The 17,957-nt window shown below is 41.7% G+C and overlaps 1 protein-coding gene across 8 annotated transcripts in view; it reads right to left on the reverse strand.

The window, feature by feature from the left end:
- NALCN (sodium leak channel, non-selective) overlaps window positions 1–17,957 on the reverse strand; it is a 191,064-nt gene that overhangs the window by 133,199 nt on the left and 39,908 nt on the right. For 6 of the 8 annotated variants that reach the window (XR_014525549.1, XM_083501004.1, XM_083501002.1 and 3 more), the window contains one exon: window positions 14,373–14,527. The exons of 1 other annotated variant lie outside the window; for it this stretch is intronic. Coding sequence is in view for 5 of the 7 variants with exons in the window: in XM_083501004.1 (XP_083357130.1) it covers window positions 14,373–14,527 (155 nt within the window). In the remaining 2 variants the exon portion in view is untranslated. Of the gene's footprint in view, window positions 1–14,372; window positions 14,528–17,957 lie in introns of those variants that run through there. One more of the 8 variants, XM_083501006.1, reaches the window with a different exon arrangement.

Genomic DNA, 17,957 nt, shown 5'->3' on the forward strand with positions numbered 1-17,957 from the left:
AATAGCTTTATGCACTTGCCCAGCTGGAGCCTTAATAGACTGAAAAACTTCAATTAATCAAGGTAAACCCACAATTTCCGCGAAGAGTCTCATTCACAAGTACTGAAAATAGGAATTTGGAAGATAAACATAGGGCAGAGACATCAGAGGGGCTTGCTGTAACAAAGGTTGAGAGTCTGAGGGCATCCCTGCCAGAGTTCTGGGGCTTCTAGGGCTTAGCTGGAACCACAGCTAACCCATTTCGAACAGCAGGAATCAACTGCAGAACATATGAAACAGAACACATTGCAGCTCATGTTCTAAAGGGTAGATGTCCAGCCCCTTCCAAGGATAGGGAACCTCTGGACCTCCAGATGTTGTTGGACAACAACATCCATCATCCCCAATCCTGGGAGCTGTAATCTAACAATATATGAAGTCCCCCAACCCTGTTTTCCATGCTGCTATCTTAAAAAGCAGAGACATCACCTTGCCAACAAAGGTCCGTATAGTAAAAGCTATGGTTTTCCCGGTAGTGATGTATGGAAGTGAGAGCTGGACAATAAAGAAGGCTGATCGCCGAAGAATTGATGCTTTTGAATTATGGTGCTGGAGGAGACTCTTGAGAGTCCCATGGACTGCAAGAAGATCAAACCTCTCCATTCTGAAGGAAATCAGCCCTGAGTGCTCACTGGAAGGACAGATCCTGAAGCTGACACTCTAATATTTTGGCCACCTCATGAGAAGAGAAGACTCCCTGGAAAAGACCCTGATGTTGGGAAAGATAGAGGGAACAAGGAGAAGGGGACAACAGAGGATGAGATGGTTGGACAGTTTTCTCAAAGCTACCAGCATGAGTTTGACCAAACTGCGGGAGGCAGTGGAAGACAGGAGTGCCTGGCGTGCTCTGGTCCATGGGGTCACAAAGAGTCGGACACGACTAAACGACTAAACAACAACAATGTCTACCTAACAGGGAATTTGGAGACAAGATTTCTATTCTGGGGGGGGGGATCCTTGAGGAGATGGAAATGTAACACACACTCCAGACCAGATCACTTTCAAAGCACATCTGTTAACTTCATCAAGGCTGGCACTGCAAAGTCCAGCCTGCTGGTTCATACTAGCCCCGATGTATAGGTTCTACATAGCACTAGGGGAGCATATCCTCCCACACACCAGAGGTGAAAATACATTTGTAAAATATTTTTTTTAAAAAAACCTTAGACCTGAGGACTGCTGACCAAGAGGCTCTGCCCCAGTTGGTCATTATCTATATTCTTACATTTACTGCATGGTTGAGACAAACTGTGTATGCCCTTCCCATCTGATCACTGCCCTCTTTCCTATCCTGAGTGTTGGCAAATTGTTGTTGTTGTTGTTATTATTATTATTATTATTATTTACTATTTACAAAGCAAAAGCAGGGGCAACAATGCATGTGGAGAAACTTGAGAAATACTTTTTGTTCTCCGCTGGTATAGGATAAGGTAAAGGTAAAGGGACCCCTGACCATTAGGTCCAGTCATGGCCGACTGGGGTTGCGGCGCTCATCTCGCTTTATTGGCTGAGGGAGCCGGTGTACAGTTTCTGGGTCATGCGGCCAGCATGACTAAGCCGCTTCTGGCGGACCAGAGCAACGCACGGAAACGCTGTTTACCTTCCCACCGGAGCAGTACCTATTTATCTACTTGCACTTTGACGTGCTTTCGAACTGCTAGGTTGGCAGGAGCAGGGACCGAGCAATGGGAGCTCACCCTGTTGCGGGGATTCGAACCACTAACCTTCTGATCGGCAAGTCCTAGGCTCTGTGGTTTAACCCACAGTGCCACCTGCATCCCTCTGGTATAGGATAGTTACTAACAAAAGACATCCAAGAGTCAGTGAATTTAGATAAAACAGATGTGTCACAACTCAGCTTGTGGCTTTAATAAATAAAAAAGCTGACAAACTATAAGTCTTTCCTTTTCATTGCCTGCCTATGATAACTATACATGTAACTGAAAGCATGCACTTTCCTACTAATTCTTCTCTGAGAAAGGCATTATAAAAGTTTACCACCCTTCTTGTGGAAATGTTTTTTGGCTTGAATTGACTTTCATCCTGTTGTTTTCTTGTTTTATTTAATTTTTCCCCCCAGCCAGAACTCACCTCTCAGGTGGGTGCCATTGCCACTCTAAGAGAACGAGGGAGGCCCTTATGCAATGTTTCTTGAATTGACAGTATTCTTAGGTTCATTAATTTATCATTCAGAGTTCTAAATTCCACTAGCATATTCGAACCTCTGTGAGATTTTTAGTACTAATGATCGTAAAATCTGTTTTGTCCAACCCCGATCTGGAGAACAGGAAGAGGGGATGTACGGAAAATTAAAATGGCAGTCTTAACCACACGACCTGCACATTTAGTCATTCATATCCCAGGAAGCACCCCTTTGTTCCAGAACCTATAATCCAGTCAAGGCACAGCAAATGCAGTGCTCAAAAACACATAACTCTTAATTAATTTCCTGATTATGGGGCAATTTTGTTTGTTTTGTTTTTTGTCCAGAGCAGCACTTTCCAGGCATTCTCTCTCTTCATCTTCATTAAGGCTGATGGCTCTAATGAGCTTCCATTTCTTCTCGTTTGTGTGCCTGCTTGTATGTTTTCTCCCTGATTGTGGTAATTTACCCTCTTTAAAAAGTTGTTTGCTCTCCTGATGAGCTTTCTGCAATACCGGGAAGCAGATATGGTCACTGCCAAGCATATACTTCTCTCACCTTTCCAAAGAAATTAGACAAAAACTAGTTGCTGCTCTAACTATGGACTTCCCAGGGGTACATCATAAAAGAGACCCAGATGGGCTGTGCCCAACACAGGAAAAACAACAGACATTACAGTGTCAAAGAGTTAAATGTAATTGAGAAAAGAATGTGTTTCAGAAAGATGTCCTAAACCTGAGACAGTCAGGGTTGGGCAGGGGGAGGTTGTTTCTCATTTTTCCAATCTTAAGTTCAGTTCTCCACATCAGTTTGTGATGTTTTTTAAAAGCTCTTACAAAAATCGACCAGCATTTTAGCACGAAGTTCTGTTAATGTACACATGTGTGTATGAAATTTCCCTTAATATAAACATTTTTGCAAAGCAACTTCCCCCAACAGAATGCATTTTTGTATGTCATTTTCACAAATATATGCGGCAACACTTTGCATAAATGAATATACCGATCAAGATGGACCTATGAACTGACTTGGTACAAGACAGCTTCTTATGTTTCTACGAAATGTTGCAAAGGGCAGTGGAAATCCAGACTGCAAATTATCATTAGACTGGCTGAACAGCTTATATTTCTTCCTGGGAGAAGCTAATTATCTCTCACATTTAAGTACTGTTAACAACTAAGCCATCATATTACTGGCTAAAATACATTCTTTTGCAGGATAGTGATGACTGAATGCATTCCCTGTTCCTCTATTCATCTGGGAAATTAGGGATGAGGCTGTCAGTCCTGGAAGATCTGCATTCTACCTTGCTGGCCTTTTCCACCTGCCCTACGAGGGAGGGACCCTGACTGACTCCAGCTACAAAAGCTGAGGCTGCTGAACAGACTCTCAGGCTGCAGTATTGCTGGGCAAGGGGGAAGCTGCTGTTATTGATATTACTTTTTTGAAACTTCATTTTTAGATCTTGTACTGATCAATGTGGAAATTGTTCCATTATGGTTGTATTTATTGCTTTTGGATACTTTTGTTATATATGTAATTAGGTAGACCTTTTAATGTTATAAGCCTTCTTGAGTATGGTTAACTATGGAAAAATGGCATTCAAATTACATGATGATGATGATGATGTGATTTGCAAAAAATCACCCAGACTAATTGTGATAGGTCCACCTCTGAGCAGATTAGGATGCACAGAGTCCTCATTTGCACCTGGGCACATAATAATAATAATAATAATAATAATAATAATAATAATTAAAAAAAAAATTATTTGTACCCCACCCATCTGGTTTCTGTGATAAGTATTCTTGGTTTGTGCAATACCTAATTCCAGTTGTGAGATTGCTGGCTTAATAAATAGATAGCTGCAAATACCTTACCAAGGTGTTCTGACAAGGAGTCATTTATTTTATGAGCAGTGAGAAAGGAAGGTAACTTTTTAAATTAAAAAAAACAACAAACCACAAAAAAATCAGGATATACAATCAGCATTTTTGTTTGTGCTCATCTGCAGAAGGGGCTGAGTTACACAGCTCAGACAATACAGCAAACAGAAATGGCTTGTCTCAGCATTCTTTGGATTAAATGTACTCAATCAAGCCTGCAGACAAGTCTATTAGACGCAGCAGAGCTATTACAGTGCGTGTAAAACATTTATTTTATTGGTGTATGTTGGAATAGATGTTTCTAAATAAGGCTTTGTACAATGTATGGTTGTGCATTACTCTGGATTAAGAATAGGTCTTTGAAACCATTAATCCAGAGTAATGCATTTTTCAAAATTTCATCTGTGTTGTGAAATTCATTCTCTGCACACGCCTATTATTTCCCAATCATTTACACTGAAATAAACATTCATGCAGAATTCTGCTGCTTGGCTGCAACCAGGAGATCTGCTCTCTATCTTTAAATTGATGGATGGAAGGAAGTGGGAAAACAAAGTAGCCAGTTTCTCACCTGTACTCCATCCCCTTTGAAATTCAGGTGTAGGAAGAGTAAAACAGTTAGGTGGGTAGAAAGGCAAAAGAGGAACAGACGAAAGAAGGTGGGACTGCTTCATCTCCTCGTTCATTGGTCAATTTAAAACTAAGCAAACTAACCTCTAGTTTGCAACATGGCAACCTTAATTTTATGATCAAAGTCCTTTCATGACCAGACTTCCCCATATTAAAGGTTTGATTACAAACAAGGAGACAGGAAATGAGACGAACTTGGAAAGCAGCATATTCCAGCTGAGATTCTGTTATTCATCCGGGGAGAGTCAATACCAAATGGTCTGGAATGCCAATGGAATTTCTGTTCCACTGAATCCTGTTTAACAGCTGTAGAGTTTTCTTTTGACTGTCACTACAAGGCAGCTGTACTAATCTATTCACATTAGTTTCACCTGATTGCCTTGTTTAATGTAGGCATCAGCTAATTTGGGATCAACATGGCAATCAATTAAAATTCTGGGGTATGCTCTAAAATTTCTCAACTTTCCCAACTCCCCAAATTTTCATATTTGCTGAAACATTTTACTTTATTTGGGGTAGTACCCCTTCATAATAATAAGAATAATAATAATTTATTATTTATACCCCGCCCATCTGGCTGAGTTTCCCCAGCCACTCTGGGCGGCTCCCAATCAGTGTTAAAAACAGTGCAGTGTTACATATTAAAAACTTCCCTGAACAGGGCTGCCTTAAGATGTCTTCTGAATGTCAGGTAATTATTTATCTTTTTGACATCTGATGGGAGGGCGTTCCACAGGGCGGGCGCCTGTTAAATACAGTAAAATAAGCCTATTTACAAAAATTACCTTTTAATAATAATTTTTTAAAACTTAAGTTTGCCCACTAAGTACTCAACTTAAAATAAAAGAAAAGAATGGATAGCTGTTACAGCTGCTGTGCCAAAACTAAGGTGCTCTATAGAGTGAGAACATCTCTACTGAATTAAATTATGTACTTAGAAGCTTTAATGCTTGGTTATAATCATTTAAAATGGAAGGATGGGGAACGTGGATGCTGTTCTGGGTTAACTTTGCCTATTATAAAAATGGGCCAATGAACGGGGGGTTTTTTGAGGGTGGGGGGAGGAATGGAGAGATGATTCTTGAAGACATCAGTGTATGATTCTCCAGGGACCCAGGAAAATGCAGAGAAGACAAGTACAGTTTTACTAAAATAACTTTAGTATCAGGGAGTTCCTACAAGGGAGGCCGACGAAAATCTTTTGTGGCTGCTTGATCAGCCATGTGTACAGAAAAAGAGTGTTAAGTAAAACCTGCACTGAAGTTGGTCCAGGTACGTTAGAAGTGATAGGGAAGAAATGGAATGGACTTCTAAACATTACCCTAGTCTTCTGATACATATCCAAGCAGCAGAGAATCAGAAACAAGCCCAATGTACCACATTATTTCGGCACTGCATTGTCTTCTTTCCCTCAAACAGTACACAGGAACATCTCATTTTACACTCAAACAATTCTGTGAAATTGTTGTGTCTTCTCCAAAGCCACTAAGCAGGTTCCATGGCTGCACAGAACTTTGCCCACACCTCCAAGTTCTACCAACATTTCAATGGCTATGTATCAAATAGTTATTTTTAATATAACGGTTTCTAGAAACCTCATGTTACATTTCTAAAGTACACAGTACAGGTACCTGCTAAGAAAAATGAAGTAGCCTTCATGTATGCATAGATTGTTTCCTACACAAGAGTTGTAAGAATTGACAAAAAATACTGATTCTTAAACATCTTTGCAACATCCCTCCCAAAGCAACACCAACTGAAATCAATGCTCAACCTTAAATAATGACAGTTTGTCGCTGCGATGGCTTAGTACTTTTGATTTTGTTCTCATCACCTCTAATTTAATATGTGGTTAAGCTGTTGTTGTTGTTTGTCAATCTAACCCAGGATAGCATTTGTATTAGTCCTTCCCACCTCAGATAATAATATTTAAATCAACCATGTCAATGAAAATTTGATTATCAATCTCATTATGTATGTATCATCAGTGCAAAGAATTTCTGAGCAGGAAGACTGCTAAGAAGGAATCAAATTCTAGTTTTCATAGGTCAACGCCAACACACTGCCATCACACCTTACTGGCTCTATCACAGAATTAAAGAGCAGGGAGAGATATTGGAAGTCAACTAGCCAACATCTTGCTCAATGCAGGATGCAACTATGGCATCCCTGGCAGAAGTCCAGCTTCTACTTAGGCACCTCTAGCAAAGAAGAGCCCACAAGCTTTGTAAGCTGTCAGACAGCTCTTACTGTTAGGGATCTTCTCTTTTCTGAAATCTGCTTCCCTGTCACTACCATTGGTTCTAGTCCTGCCTTCTGGAGCAACACAGAACCAGTCTACTCCATCCTCCATGCAACAAGCCTTCAAATTTTTGAAGATGGCAGTTCTTCTCAATCTTCTCTTGTCCAGGTGAAACATACTTTAGCTATTTCAACCCGTTCTGCATAGAAATTGGTTCCCAAACCCTTCACTACCCTGGCTGCCTTCCTCTGGACACTATCTTGCGTTTTGTGTTTGCCTCTGTCCATTATACCTTATAGGCTCTCTATGAAAACACACATTTCAAAGCACCTGTTTCAAGTAACTTTGCCCACTACTCCCATCCTTCCTAACTCATCCGAAAGTTAGTGACAAAATTGGATGTTTCAATTGTTCCTCCGTAAAATTTGCAGCAATGATTTTAAGTTGTCATAGGTAGTGTTCTTCCAGAATGTCTGTGGAAGCTGATGAACAGTATTTCCGTAATTAATTCAGTAATGCACAGGACATCCTGTAAAGAAGTCAGGGAAGGAAGGTACTTTGGTTCAACATCAGGAGAGAAAATATATGCTAGGCATTTAAACTTGTACTTATGGGGATTTCCCCCCCAAAATCATACATGCAATTTAATATTCTCAATAATTTGGGTACCGGTGATGTTTTTTAAAAGGATGTTTGTAGTTTATGACTAGCTAAAAGGATTCTGGGGCTAAAATGCAAAAAATGTTGGGGACAGTCATGTTTTCAGGGTACTCCACAATCAGGGTGCCATCACAGATAAGGCTCTATCCCATGTGACCTCCTGATGAGTTTTCTCCTGTGATAGGGCACTGAGAAGAGACTCCCCTCTGGACCTGAGGATCTTAGAAAGCTGAAAAAGGGAGAGTCACGCCTTCAGTTATTTGAGTCCCAGATTATTGCATTTCCATTGCTGTACCTGTGGCCCACATTATCTATGCAGTTTCAGCTTAGTAATGTCCCAAATGCTGATTAAATGGGGCACTTTCTGCAGCCGTAAAAGCTGCACAAAGTATCACAAGGACCTCATGTGATGTTTAAATTCAGACATTATCTGTATGTGATATGAGGCGTGACCAAGGAGGAAAGGCAACCACAAACAACAAAGTAATGCATGAGCAAGGCCTCTTCTGAACCACATTGAGGAAGAACATGTTGAAGAACAAGCAGCCACATAAAAGAATTTGTCACGTCATAATACAAGCAAGCAACCCTTAAGAGACTACTGGTGTCCTTGAAACTGACTCTATTTTAGATAGTCTATAAAATGAAGGGGGATGTAATAAATTAAGTATAATTAAGAGACTGTATCAATGTAATAAAATACACCACAGGGTAGAATATAGGAAAAGAAAAATTAAAGACAGATAGTTGAGGCAAAGCTGAGGTATTCACTTATAAAACAGGAGATATTAAAGCTGTGACAGGATTATATGAATAGTTGTTTATCTTATCCCCAGTGTAAATCAAAGTCCCAAACCTTCAGACATTTTCCAGTCACAAATGAAACAAAAAAACAAAACAAAAAACAAGCCCATGCTGGATTCATCAATCTGAATGACACACTTTACAGACCGCAAACAAGTGATTAAATAAATCAGCATGGGGTTGGCTGAGTTGAAGTGCAGTATAGACATGAAGATGTTTAGGCCTTAGAATAATGCTGAGGAATACGAAGAGAAAAAGCACAAAGTTGTGTGATGCTCCCACACCATCCCACCTCCTTTATCTTTACTGCGACAGACTCAGGAATATTTAAAGTTGGTGAATCTGATTCAGTGGTGAGGACACAAGGGTTGTATCCCATGCTGCCATTCCACTTGCGCAACAGAGTTTCTTCCTCCTATCCTTGGAATCATAGAATTGTAGAGTTGGAAGGGATCCCAAGAGTACAACCCATGAAATGTAGGAATCTCAGCTAAATGGTCATCCAACCTCTGCGTAAAAACCTTCAAGGAATGAAAGTCTACAACCTCCTGAGGGAGACTGTTTCAACCTTCGAACAGCTCTTAGCGTCAGAAAGCTTTTTCCAGGTGTTTAGTTGGAATCTCCTTTCTTTTAACTTGAAGGCGTTGGTTCAAGTCTATACCCTCCAGAGCAGGAGAAAACAAGCTGTTCCTTCTTCCTTCCCCTGCATCTTCCCCATGCATCCTCATAATCTGCTCCAGAAGGTTGAGGGGGGCTCTCCGGAGCTGATTTGGAGGGGCATAGGGAGGGGACGGGAAAGTTTCCTTGCGTGAGTGGAACACAGTTTGTGCAGTGTTGGCCACAACACTCACATCCCAATCTCTTCTGCCCCATTAGACTCTAATAATAATAATAATAATAATAATAATAATAATAATAATAATAAGTTACCATTTATACCCCGCCCATCTGGCGGGGTTTCCCCAGCAACTCTGGGCGGCTTCCAACAGAATATTAAAATACAATAACCTATTAAACATTAAAAGCTTCCCTAAACAGGGCTGCCTTCAGATGTCTTCTAGATGTCTGGTAGTTGTTGTTCTCTTTGACATCTGGTGGGAGGGCATTCCACAGGGAGGGTGCCACTACCGAGAAGGCCCTCTGCCTGGTTCCCTTTAACTTGGCTTCTTGCAGTGAGGGAACTGCCAGAAGGCCCTCAGCACTGGACCTCAGTGTCCAGGCAGTACGATGGAGGTGGAGACGCTCCTTCAGGTATACTGGACTGAGGCCGTTTGGGGCTTTAAAGGTCAACACCAACACTGAATTGTGCTCGGAAACGTACTATAATTATTTAGTTCTACCCTGCCTTCTCTAGGGGAATCCTCAGAAAGTGGCTTACAGTACAAATGTAAAAATATATAACAATTGAACATACTAATAAAAACAATAGTAGATTGATATATGGATATAGATATGGAACCAGTAATAAGTTTGGTGAAATAAAACAAATTCACCCTCTGATTGGGAGTTCTTGAGTGAAACTCATACAAACGGGGTTTGCATTTGGCACCGGATTTAAAAGATGCAAAAGACAAGTCCTGCCCAACAATGAACAATCCGGAGCACATTTTGGGTTTCCCAGTTGCTCCCTTGCAGCGGTGTCTTTATCTGCCCCACTGTGCGGTTTGGGGAAAAAGGTCTCGCAGGCCAAATTAGGACCTCTGTCTAGCCTAATAAGGCCCAAGGGCCGGAGGTTTCCCACTGCTAGTCTACTCTCAAGCCAGTGTTATGTGCCGACTACTTGCTCAAAGATTACCATGCCACATTTACTTTTAATGCGATAAAGGAGGATGATTCTAGGCTAGGAATTCTGGACAGAGGTTGCTACCCCTTGCTATGCATTAAAGAAAGAAAAGCCACTATTCTTCCTTTCTTTGGCATGTAATTTACGAGATGCAAATACGGAAAACCAAAACTGCTACCAGGGAGACTTCTGGGTTCGTGGGAAGGAATTCTGGTAAAATTTCTGCCCCTTCCTGCTCCCAAGTGCTAACCACTGTCGGTTTCTTCTTCTTCTAATGCCCAGACTATTGGCACATTGGTGACATCCCAGAGGCAGGGAACACCCCCCCCCCCCGTCTCCAAATCCCTCATCAAGTTTGCTCCAAACCTTCTTCAAAGCATTTTGCCTGGTTAAAATGTGTCCTTGAACTAGTACAATTTCCCTTGTTTTTCTGGATGCATAATGGATATGTGTTTTTGTGTGTCTGCACGCCCCTGCATGTGTAGAAACTGCTGGCTTTTTTGTGGTGAGTTGCCAATAAGGGATACAGCCCTCTGACCAAGAAACATTCCACACTCGGGTTAAAATTCCACCTGAAACCCAATAAATGTGTCACTGATTTCTCAAGTAGCGTCTGGCCGAGATATAGAACTCCTGGGGCATCGCCTTCCTTCCCTCTCATTTGAGTTTGTATCATATGCATGCTTTGGAATCTTTACACAGCCGAAATGTTATGCCATACTTTGAGGTTCATACTGCCTAGTTGGACATCTTCCTATGAATGGCTGTAATCGGCCATCAGTTGTAACATTTTCTTTTTCATAGCATGAAGCATTATGAAAAGGTCTTAGTAAACATATCACACACAAGTTGCAAAGCGGGCAAGCTTGTCTTCCTCTTCAGTGCTGAAGAGGATCATCAGATCAGAATCTTTTGAAGGCCAGTGACACTATGCCCCAGAAGTGTTGAGGGCATAGCAGCACATTTTGCAAATACATTTCTATGAACAGAGGAAAATACAAAAGTCCTTTTTTACTTTGAAATCTGGCCACCGGCCAAGGTTGAGGGTGCAGGTTGCTTGCAAACAGAGTGACCCCAAAAGCTGAACTGGTACACTTTGCACAAAATGATAGCTATGAAGGGGCAGGGGTGGGAGAGGATAGTTCTGCTAGGTCACCAAAAATGTTCTGAAAATTCTGGTTTATAAAGGAATATTATAAACCTGTGGGGTGGTAATAATAATAATAATAATAATAATAATAATAATAATAATAATAGTTGTTGTTGTTGTTGTTGTTGTTGTTGTTGTTGTCATTTATACCCCACTATCTGGCTGGGGTACTACTGATCCCTAGTACAATTTGATGTAAAGGAACATGAATAATTTGTCTCTCGTGAAATTAGATAAAATACTTATTTTTCAACCCTTTCCCCCCTCTCTCACACAAAATGTTGTCAGAAAAGCATTGTCAGATATTATGAGCAAATAATAAGTTTAAATAGCACTTGGTGGGAACACTGCAACCTCTAACACCTTAAGGCCTTGCGGTTAGAGAAGACACACTGCAACTCATCTGAATGTACAGATGTGTACATCTGTAAAGGGGGAGAAACACACCCCAGAAACGTTCTTCAGAATCTAACACCAAACACTCTTGAGTGCCTTTGTCAGTAAACCTTTAGGGAGGAAAGCTACTTTAACAATCCCACAATTCTGCCAAATCTACATATGCTGAATTATGTTCTGTGATATATCTGAGGAAAACAGGTTTTAAAAAGAAATCGGCAAAGAATACTGTGTTAATGAATATAGTCCACTGGGTTGTGATTACTTGTATTAGCTAAACCCAGCTCTGTAGTTGTACAGACTTCATCTGCCCACAATGCCAAGCCAAACCACGGCTAAGTGTAATTGAGCACATGTCCTGGTGGACAGTTGTGGCCATTTCACTCCTCCCTGCTCCTGTTACTCTGCCAAAGCATGGCTTAGTGTGAGGTGCAAACCGAGGCTCAGGCTTTGTTTCTCCCAAACAAACCATACACGGTAAACCGAGAATATTCTTGATCACAGCTTGGTCGTTTGGTTGGAGTGAGTAAAGCCATGAGCCCAAGTTCCCATGTGATGCCAAAACATGGTTAGGCTCCTAGTAGTAAAGCAAGAGCAGAGGAGGAGCAAAGCTGCCATGATTTTCTAAACATGCAGCAGCATGTTTCTCCATTCATGCAAAGATAGAAGAAGAAGAAGAGTTTGGATTTGATATCCCGCTTTATCACTACCCGAAGGAGTCTCAAAGCGGCTAACAATCTCCTTTCTCCTCCTCCCTCACAAGAAACACTCTGTGAGGTGAGTGAGGCTGAGAGACTTCAGAGAAGTGTGACTGGCCCAAGGTCACCCAGCAGTTGCATGTGGAGGAGCAGGGAATCGAACCCGGTTCACCAGATTACGAGTCTACCGCTCTTAACCACTACACCACACTGGCTCTATCCAAAGCTAAAGTTTCACTTAGTGCTATATTCGAACCAGCATGTAGCTACATTGAAAATGTAATCACATTGTAATGCCCACCTGACCTATCCTTTTTATTTCCTGTCTGAGTTGCTTTTCATGTCCTCTGTAATCTACTGGTCTTTGAATCACCTGCTGAAAACTCTGAAATCTATGCAAATGCATCTTTCTGAGAAGTTAGCTCCATAATGCACGCAGTCATCAAAACTATTGAGCTAAACTAGACTCAATAATAATACACCAAAGGGCAGAGAAGGGAAGAGAGATGAAATGAAGTACGATCTGAAATATTACGGCACCTGTCACATGTCAGTTATTCATTTATTAAAGAGACTCTCTGTAGAAAACGCAAGACTTTTCAAAGGGAAAAGGAGCTCCGATCAAAAACCAAAGCAAAAAAAGTAAGAACTTTACATACCCCAAGTCTGATTATCCAAACCACACACCAAAAGGCTGCTTCTGTATGAAGTGCATACTGAGCAATCATCTCGATTTGTTTTCAAAAAATTGCTGAGGTTATACAATGTCACTGTCAAATGGTTGTTATGCTGCATTTCCCACGGTAGTTTTCTGTCACTTTTTTTTTTTAGTGCAGTGTCTGATTTTTAAAAAAGATTCGCTGCATCCTGTTTTGCTATACAGTGGTAACCTCGGGTTACAAACGCTTTGGGTTACGCGTTTTCAGGTTGCGGACTGCGGGAAACCCGGAAGGACCAGAAAGGGTAACTTCCAGGTTTCGCCGCTCACACATGCGCAGAAGCATTAAATCGTGCTTCACACATGTGCAGAAGCGCTAAATCACGCTTTGCACATGCGCAAACGCAACGCTGCACGTTATGAATGCTGTGGGTTGCGGACGTGCCTCCGTCACGGATTACATCCACAACCCGAGGTTCCACTGTAGTCATATTATTATTGTTTTGCAGTGTACCTGCTTCCTTTGCCTTTGGTTATGAAGGTGCAACCCTACTGCACAAAAGGCACCTACCAGCATCTACCTGAATGTATGAAAAATTTGCACGAAAGAGTAACACTCCAGAAGTGCCACGAGAGGGGCAGGTGAGTCTTTTTAACACTGTGTGTTTCCCCATCAACCTACTGACATCTGCATGTGAATGTTCTAACCATGTGGACTTTCGTTTATGCACATGAATTTGTGCTTCCGTGCGCTTTAAGGGCAATTTCTCGTACCATCTTTTCATTGCTGAACATTCATGCTTGCGAAAGTAACACAAGCAAGTCAAATCTTTTTAATTAAAGGGCCAAACCATAACATGACATCCCCAAGCTACAGTGCTGTATCTTTCCTACCTTCAGGGCAAGGAAGCAGCTGGGAGGATAGGAGTGGCTTTGGTAGAAAGGGGCTAGAGGAGAAAATGTTAAGAAGCCAGCCCCCTTCCAGACTTGAACAAATTGCTGCACTTTGTCAGAGAAAACTGCATGTGACTGAGGTCACAGAGGGTGTCACCCTTAGCATGTCAGGACATGAATAGCATTAGATGGATTGCAGAGACAATGCTCCTAAAGCAATCTCCAACTGGAGGAAGAGTGCAAAAGATCTATCAAAGACAAGGACAGTCACCACATCAACAGCCCTTCGCCCTACACATTCACAAAATGTCTACTGCAAGTTCCTCCTGGATGATTTACAAGAATCTAAAAATAGGCTTTGATAATAGATTTTAATCAGATAAACAGACCTATCTCATTAAAGCCACTGTAGCCCAGCTCTTGCCTGCTTAACCCTAGTTCTTCAAGGTCCAAGCATTCAAATCCTGGGGGGCACTGGTAACCTTCTTCAGATGGTTTCGAACAGTGTGTATCCGGAATTGCTAGATTATTCCAGGTTATGTTTCTGTTGACATAAAAAGAGAATGAGTTAGCGCAATCTGAGAAACATGAACAGTGAAAACAGCAGTGGTAACAGTTTCCCCCAAATAAATTTACATTTGTGGTAAAAAAAATATGCAACAGCACTGTCTTAGAATGGAGAGTTAATATCTGGTGGTGGGGGACATCTGTCTGCTAGTACAATGGGGGAAAGTGAATCTCTGAAAGGATTTGTCAAGATGGTCGCTGGAGTCACTGCAGTCAGAGGCTCTTGTGTTAAGATATTCTAAATCAGTGTTTCCAGGAACCCCTGTAACATGTTTTGGTATTTGGCAGAACCCCAACGCCCTCTGCCTCCCCCACAACCTCACAAAAGCAAATTCAGATACTAAGCAATTTATTTAACAAGTACAAAATTTTGCATAAGGATACTGACAAAATATGCAGAAGTGACTCAAAGTCACACAACAAAATGGTCCCTGATACAAAGGAGTACAGAACGTATTCATCAGCTAAGATCATGACTACTCATCTCTAATAATAATAATAATAATATCTTTATTGTCATTGCCCCCTCTCGGGGACAACGAAATTACTCTAGCTGCCTATTTAATGGTAGCTCTGATACTGCGACAGGGATGAAACTTGCATACTTCAAATGCGCCTGGAGTTCTGATAACTTTATATTTTAGCTGCCTGGCAGAACTCTGTTGTATCTAGTTGATGTGGGGTAGATCGCAGTGAGTTTCTTATGTTAATCTGATGCTGGATCTTCCCTCTTCCATACCATCCTTGTATACTGGCCTTCATTTTCTTAAATATGCACATCACTGGCCCACACAGAAATATCACAGCAAGCATAAAGATTAGCTGACAGGTTATAAACGAGAAATAATGGTGAGCTGTACAGCTCCCAAGTGAGGAGCAGTCTGATCCCGTTCTCTGAGGAATTAGCTCTGGGAGCTAGGCTCTCTGTTTTCATTAAGAACCTGGGAACAATGTGCACTCTGCGTTATCAAATTCACACATCACCATCCTCTGAAAGGAGCAATGGCTCAAGAGAATAGAGAGAAGCTCTGGAATGATCAGAAGAAGTTATCCCTCAGCAAATTGAGATTTAATGTAGGGCAATACACTGAAGGAGAATGGGAGGAAGTAAAGCTATTAACATGAGTCAGCTATTCAGGCAGTAGTACTACTGAAACAAGAAACAAGTAGAGATAAGTAATACCGGGCTGGGACGATCCTATTTCTTTTGCTGCTTTCATATGTTCTTCTCCATCCAAAGGAGGAGCAGGAACATTTTAGCACAGTGGTTCTCAAAAGGTGTGACATGCCACATTGGTGTGGCAAGAAAGGATGGCAATTGTAGTGGGAAGATTTGAGGACAAGTTTAGTGTAGTATAGTACACAGTATCAATATATAAAATACATACAACCTGAAAAAGTATTTATGCCTTTCTTCAAAAGGATTAGTTGTTTTTTTAGTTCTCCATGACATATTGCTGTGAATAGGGATTTTCAACTCTGACAAATATGAAGGATTAAAAAGAGAAAGGCTTCTAATATAAACGAGATTACCCGGCAAAACAAAGTTCACACCTCTCATTGAGTTTGCATACATACTTAAGGTGCATAGGTAAGAGGCTCGTTTATAATTATATTTTGGGAATGATTCATGTCCCTATGCATCTGCATTGTTTTATATTTTATGACTGTCCCGCAGCTGTGTGGTATGTTATAAGAAGAAGAGTTTGGATTTGATACCCCGCTTTATCACCACCCAAAGGAGTCTCAAAGCGGCTAACATTCTTCTTTCCCTTCATCCCCCACAACAAGCACTCTGTGAGGTGAGTGGGGCTGAGAGACTTCAAAGAAGTGTGACTAGCCCAAGGTCACCCAGCAGCTGCATGTGGAGGAGTGGGGAAGTGAACCCTGTTCCCCAGATTACGAGTCTATCACTCTTAACCACTACACCACACCACACAGGGCTGTCCAACTTCCAAGAGACTGCGATCTACTACCACTATTAAAAAACTGGCAGTGATCTACCCATTGAGTTGTTGAGCTTTTTTTGGGACTGCTTAATGCTTCATCAAGGTTGTTGAGCTTTCTTTGGGGGGGGGGGAGAGAAATCCCAAGATCGACCTGTTGGACAACCCTGTTATAAAGCACAGCTAGCAGTAGTTTCTTTTTGCTTTCCAGCGTACTTATCACTTATCATTAAGAAACATTCAGCATGGCACAGAGGAAGAAGTTTGAGAACCACTGTTTTAGCATCACAGTAACCCTGTTTAAGGGCGCCTGAAAGCAATGATGACCCACCCAAGGCCACGTAGTACAGTGCCTACTGATACAGACGATGAGGCTTCAGCGCAAAAGAGGAAACTTGATGATGTACCTGGTTACGTTTCTTCTCATAAACTATTATAGGGGGGAGGGCAGTAGAAGAATCATAGAATTGTAGAGTTAGAATCATAGAATCATAGAATCATAGAGTTGGAAGAGACCACAAGGGCCATCGAGTCCAACCCCCTGCCAAGCAGGAAACACTATCAGAGCACTCCTGACATATGGTTGTCAAGCCTCTGCTTAAAGACCTCCAAAGTAGGAGACTCCACCACACTCCTTGGCAGCAAATTCCACTGTCGAACAGCTCTTACTGTCAGGAAGTTCTTCCTAATGTTTAGGTGGAATCTTCTTTCTTGTAGTTTGGATCCATTGCTCCGTGTCCGCTTCTCTGGAGCAGCAGAAAACAACCTTTCTCCCTCCTCTATGTGACATCCTTTTATATATTTGAACATGGCTCTCATATCACCCCTTAACCTCCTCTTCTCCAGGCTAAACATGCCCAGCTCCCTTAGCCGTTCCTCATAAGGCATCGTTTCCAGGCCTTTGACCATTTTGGTTGCCCTCCTCTGGACACGTTCCAGTTTGTCAGTGTCCTTCTTGAACCCCTAGTAATGTAAGAATATGCAGCTATCCCATATGGGGACTGAACCTGCAACCTTGGCGTTATCAGCACTACGCTCTAACCAACCAGCTCAGTGGCAAATGGTCTCTGGTTCAATCCTTGGCAGGGCCAGGTAGGGCTGGGAAAGACTGCTCCCTGGGCTAGATGGACCAATGGCCTGATTTGATTTCAGGCAGTTTCCTGGGTTCCTAACTGTTAAGGACACAGGAACATAGCCTGCTTTGCATGTAAGAGAATCGGTGCAGTGCAGGGGATAGAGTGCTGGACTAATATTGAAGACACCCAGTTTCAATTCCCACTTGGCAATGAACTTCTTATGGTGACCTTGAGCCATTCACTACCTTACAAATACAAATACAATGCAGTGCAAATGCAATAGAGGAGGGGAGGCATTGTATGTTTCCCTGTGCACCTTGGAGAAATGTGGGAATGAATGTCCTAGTAATCAGCATCATGGATTTTTTGTTTTGTTTTAATCACC

This window comes from Podarcis liolepis (assembly GCF_965112155.1).
Source record: "Podarcis liolepis genome assembly, chromosome: 4".
Classification (NCBI taxonomy): Eukaryota; Metazoa; Chordata; class Lepidosauria; order Squamata; family Lacertidae; genus Podarcis; species Podarcis liolepis.